Source organism: Enhydra lutris, unplaced genomic scaffold (assembly GCF_002288905.1).
Source record: "Enhydra lutris kenyoni isolate GAN:26980312 unplaced genomic scaffold, ASM228890v2 scaffoldscaffold106, whole genome shotgun sequence".
NCBI lineage: Eukaryota > Metazoa > Chordata > Mammalia > Carnivora > Mustelidae > Enhydra > Enhydra lutris.
Genome location: NW_019154190.1, coordinates 291,637 through 296,963, shown reverse-complemented (window position 1 = coordinate 296,963; position 5,327 = coordinate 291,637). Strand labels below are relative to the sequence as shown.

Genomic DNA, 5,327 nt, shown 5'->3' with positions numbered 1-5,327 from the left:
AATAAAACCAGGATCTGGTTGTTTGAAAAAAATAATAAAAAAATTGATAGTTTTTAGCTAGATTTATCAAAAAGATAATACAAAGTAATTAAATAAATAAAATTACAAATGAGAGAGAAGAAAACCAGCATAGAAATATAGCTTTGCAAATGGTCTACACAGCAAGGACATGGAACAAAGATGAGCCATTCCTGCTAAGCCCTGTCAAGACTTCTGATGCATAAATGACAACATTAATAATGTAGTTTCCACTAGGTTTGAAGATGGTTTGGTTGGCAGAAATAAATAATGACCAGCAACTGAAAGGAAAATAAGTAGTGGGGTTTTGTTTGTTTGTTTTTGTTTTTGTTTTTTGAAACTAACTCTAAATGGGGTCATCAAGTGTTTGAAATACTGCTAAAAAATCTTAAAAGAGAAAGCATGTAAGTGACCCAAAAAGAGATGTTGGTGATGTTGACAATGGTTTGAGAGGATCAGTTGAGTACTAAATCCCATTTGGATTGTAGTGAAGAAAGAAAGAAGATGAAAAAGTGAAAGTTTTGCTAGAATACTCTGTGGTACAGAAAACAAAACACTTAAGTGAGGCAATGCCTCATGGAATGTTTTTATTCATTTAAAAATAGGATATACTAAATGGTTTTATAAATTGAAGTGAATATGTAAATACAGAAGAAGGATATATAGATGCCAGGAGATGTATTTAGTATGAGAACAGGTCTTTAAAAAATGGCAAATCTTGGTGAATTCAAGGCTTTCAATAGGAACCAGTACATTTCAGTTGTGATAGGGTAAAATATAGTGTATATATAAACAGAAGCAAGAGTATGTATTTTTTATGGAGATAATGCACAGAGTTATTCACTCTTTTTCCTCATTACAATGTAATAATTAGTCACAAGTTGAAGCATAGTGAGATGTTGAATGATGGCAGGGAATGTAAGTTGATAGAGGAGTGGAAAGAAGGTATAATGTAGTTTTGAACTGGAAAATTGAAATAGTGTTGTAGACATAACCAAGAATGTCTTGCTATGCTTTCTTGTTCTTTGTCATTTTTGGAAAAGCATTTTAAATAAAACAAATTAGGGGTGCCTGGGTAGCTCAGGCATTAAGTGTCTGCCTTTGGCTCATGTTATGATCCCAGGGCCCTGGGATTGAGCCCCATATCAGGCTCCCTGCTCAGTGTTTAGTTTGAACTAAATCCTAAAATGAATTAATGTTTAGAAATCAGACTGAGGAGAAGGGACCAGCAAAACAGTATTGGGCAGAGTGGTCAATGGCAAAATTCCAAAAATGACTATTACTGGTAACTCCATCCTACGCATGTCTGTAGGCCCCCTCCATCCACAGATGAACCTTTCAATACGATCTGGTCATGTGACTCACTTTGGTCAACAAAGTTTGGCAGTTATATTCCTGTACCCATCCTGGGCCCAGTTCATCAGAGGCCTGGCTGCTACTTTTTTCCTTGGGATCTACGTTCCATGTAAATTGAGCTCAGACTACACTGCTGAATGCTGACAGGCAATATGAATAGATAGGTCCTGTTGGAATGAGCCAGCCATTCCAGCAGCCAGCACTGTGAATGAGGTCATCTAACTGAGCCAGACATCCAGCCTGTTTCTCCTACTTATACTCCCCCTGTTTGTATTGTTTGTATTCCCTCTCTTGCTGTCTCTCTCCCTGCCAAATAAATAAATAAAATCTTTAAAAAATTTTTTTAAGTTTAAAAAAATAAAATAAAATAAAGCAAATTAGCACAATTTGAAAATTATTGTCCAAAGGTATGAAGGTTTTCAAATACTGGTGAACTATTATTAGCAGACCGTGGAGTTCTTCCACATGTGAAGGTGACTCTTGTAGGCAGCATGTAGGTGGGTCTTTTTTTTTTTTTTCTTTCTTTATCCAGTCCAGCACCCTATGGCTTTTGATTGGAACATTTGTGTCATTTATACTTAAAGTAATTATTGATAAATATGTAGTTATTTCCATTTGGCTATATGTTTTTTGGTTGTTTTTGTAGTTCTATCCTTTCTTCTTTTGTTCTCTTGTGATTGATGAGTTTCTTCAACATTATGTTAGGGTTTCTTTCTTTTTCTTTTGTGTGGTTTTTTGTTGTTGTTGTTGTTACCATGAGGTTCATATTCAACATCTTAGGTGTATAGCAGTCTATATTAATTTTGCCACTCCTTTAACATAAAATATCTTCCTAAAAAGCACTCTCTTTCACTTTCTCTTACATTTTAATGTATCAGCTGATATAGTTTACACCTTTTTTATTCATATTTCTCTTACACCAAATTATGACCATTACTTTTCCACTTGAAATCACTTTAATATTTCTTATAATGCTCATCTAGTGATAAACTCCTTTAATTTTTGTTTCTCTAGGAAACATTATCTCTACTTCAATTCTGGATGATAATCTTGCCATGTAGAATATTCTTGTTCTGTTCTACTGTTCTATTTGTTAGTAATTCATTGATTTCTGCTCTAACCTTTATTTTATTTTATTGTTTTCTTCCTGCTTGGTTTAGGCTTTATTTGCTGTTATTTCTCTAGTACCTTTAGGTTTAAGGTTAGCTTTATATTTGAGATTTTTTTTTTCTAATTTTTTGAAAGAGGCTTGTATTCCAAGTGCCAAAGGTTTTAAACAGTTGTATTTTCATGTTCATTAGTTTCCACGATTTTTTTCTAATTCCTCTTTAATTTCCTGATTGACCAATTCTAATCTCAGCCTCCCTGAGGATGACCGGATACTTAATACAGCTCTCACAATGTAGCCATAGGAGACCAGGATGAACACCAAGGGTGACAGAACAATGCCCACGGCCAAAATAAAGGCAATGCCTTCAACGACAGCTGTATTGACACAGGCCATCAGGATCAGAGCAGGCATTTCACACAGGAAGTGGTCTACTTTGCAGTACCCACAGCGGGGCAGACACAGAGTCATTGGAGATATGATCAAAGAGTTGGCCAGTCCACAGACCCAGGCTACCGACACCAGGCTCAAGCAGAGTTGTGGATTCATGATCACCATGTAGTGAAGGGGCTTGCAGACTGCAACAAACTGGTCATATGCCATGACCGCCAGGAGCAGGCACTCTACACCGCCCAGGCCCAGAAACAGGAAGAGCTGGATGGCACAGCTTGTGTAGCTGATGGTCTTGTCACGCCCATTCAGGTTATAGAGCAGCTGAGGGATGGAGCTGGTGGTGAAACTGAAGTCCAGGAAGGACAGGTGGGTGAGGAAGAAGTACATGGGAGTGTGGAGGTGGGGGTCCAACCGGGACACCAGGATGATGGTGGTGTTGCCCACAAGGGTCAGGAGATATGCAATCAAGATGACCACAAAGAGGAACCTCTCCAGATAGGGGCGGTCAGAAAACCCCAAAAGGATGAAATTTCCCTGGATGCTCTCATTGGTCCAATCCATCTCTACTGTCTTCAGGAGCATGGGAAATTGGGGGGAAAAAAAGGTAATTCACAGCTACAAATCATTCTGTATGTTTGTCATACTAACACTATTTGAAACTTTGAATAAAAATGTATGTGTATTTCTGTGTGCATAGCTTAAAACCTTAAAAATAGAGACAATTGGATGGAAAATTTTGTAATTTGTTATAAAAATCTACTGAAAACAAAACATAAAACCTGAATATTTTTTAAAAAGAACAAATTTTTTGGTACAAATTAATTTTTTTGTTTTAGATTTTATCTTTATCTTAGAGAGAGAGAGAGCAGGTGGGAGGGGCAGAGAGAGAGTGAGAAAGAGTCTTAAGCAGACTCTCTACTAAGCATGGAGCCAGGTTCAATCTCAAGACCCTGAGATCAAGACCTGAGCAAAAACCACATTGGTCATTTAATTGATTGCACCAACCAAGCACCCTTAAATAAAATATTTTAATAAGATAAAAAAAATAAATAGTAAACCGGCAATATACTGGAGACATTTTCCTAAAAAATGGACAAAATGTTTAGAGTATGTAAATATCTTGCAACATTTTAAGAAAATAGTTTTGCTTTGTCTTTTATAGAAAATTTGTATATTTTTCCTTTAGCTCTTAAATCCCCTGAACAAGGCTACATGTGAACAAGCAAAATGTGTCCATTTGTACTGCACCTCACTGTAGGGAGAAAGTTGGGACATCATCCTAATATAAATTCATTTTCTCTCCTTTTCTGTGAATACATTTTCTGAATGTTCCTGAAGCTGGTTAGGAGTGCTTGATAACTATTGGCAGTTAGTAATTCCTGTGAAAGTCCAATTTTTCCCAAACTTCTCCCAAAAATCAGGTTTGAGAGAGCATATTTTGGGTTCTCTGGTTTTTGTGATCTTTCATTACCAGGACCATATGTGAAGTGATCTACCTGGTAGATACTACCACAAAACATGATATCAGTTTTCCTTCATTATCTTTCTTTTGGAAACTGAATACCTAACATAAGCACTTTTATAGGTCATACTTTCCACATGGTAATATGTTGCCTTGTGTATTTACCTCACTTGAATTGCCCCACTCTTCATTCTAAATACAGTTTTTGAAGATGTAAATTACTATAGTCAACATTCATCTGACAACTCCAATCCCTGATATTTGCCCTGTTTTCAGTAGAAGAACCATAATGATTCACTTATTAACTAATTTTTGCAATAGTTTATTAAATTCCCTATGACTCTGGAGGATTTTTTAAAAGATTTTTATTTATTTATTTGTCACACAGAGATCACAAGTAGGCAAAGAGGCAGGTAGAAAGAGAATGGAGGAAGCAGGCTCCCCACTGAGCAGAGAGCCTGGTGCAGGGCTCAATCCCAGGACCCTGGGACCATGACCTGAGTTGAAGGCAGAGACTTTAATCCACTGAACCACCCAGGCACCTCAACTCTAGAGGATTTTTTTTTTAGATTTTTTTTTTATTTATTTATTTGGCAGACAGAGATCACAAGTAGGCAGAGAGGCAGGCAGAGAGAGAGAAGGAAGCAGGCTCCCTGCCGAGCAGAGAGCCCGATGCGGGGCTCGATCCCAGGACCCTGGGATCATGACCTGAGCTGAAGGCAGAGGCTTAACCCACTGAGCCACCCAGGCACCCTAGAGGATTTTTTAAGGCCCATTTTTAAAATTTGGGAGAAGCTAGGGGTAGCTGGGTAGCTCATTGGTTGAGTGTCCGACTCTTGGCTTTGGCTCAGGTCATGATTTCAGGGGGCGTGGGATTAACACCACTTGGAGCTCTACAGTCAGTACGGAGTCAGCTTGAGGGTTTTGTTCCTCCCTTTATCCCTCCCCCCTCTCATGTGGTATCTCTCTAAAATAAATAAATAAATCTTT

General features: G+C 37.7%; 1 protein-coding gene across 1 annotated transcript; it reads right to left on the bottom strand.

Annotated features, from left to right (window-relative positions):
- Positions 1–2,671: 2,671 nt before the first annotated feature.
- On the bottom strand, positions 2,672–3,436 carry LOC111139413 (olfactory receptor 2W3-like). The gene has a single exon (XM_022491660.1). The coding sequence runs from the start codon at positions 3,434–3,436 to the stop codon at positions 2,672–2,674; it is 765 nt and encodes a 254-aa protein (XP_022347368.1).
- Positions 3,437–5,327: the final 1,891 nt, after the last annotated feature.

What these genes read in the sequence shown, in the direction of transcription:
- LOC111139413 (XM_022491660.1), bottom strand. Translation starts at nt 3,436, where the DNA reads ATGGATTGGACCAATGAGAGCATCCAGGGAAATTTCATCCTTTTGGGG.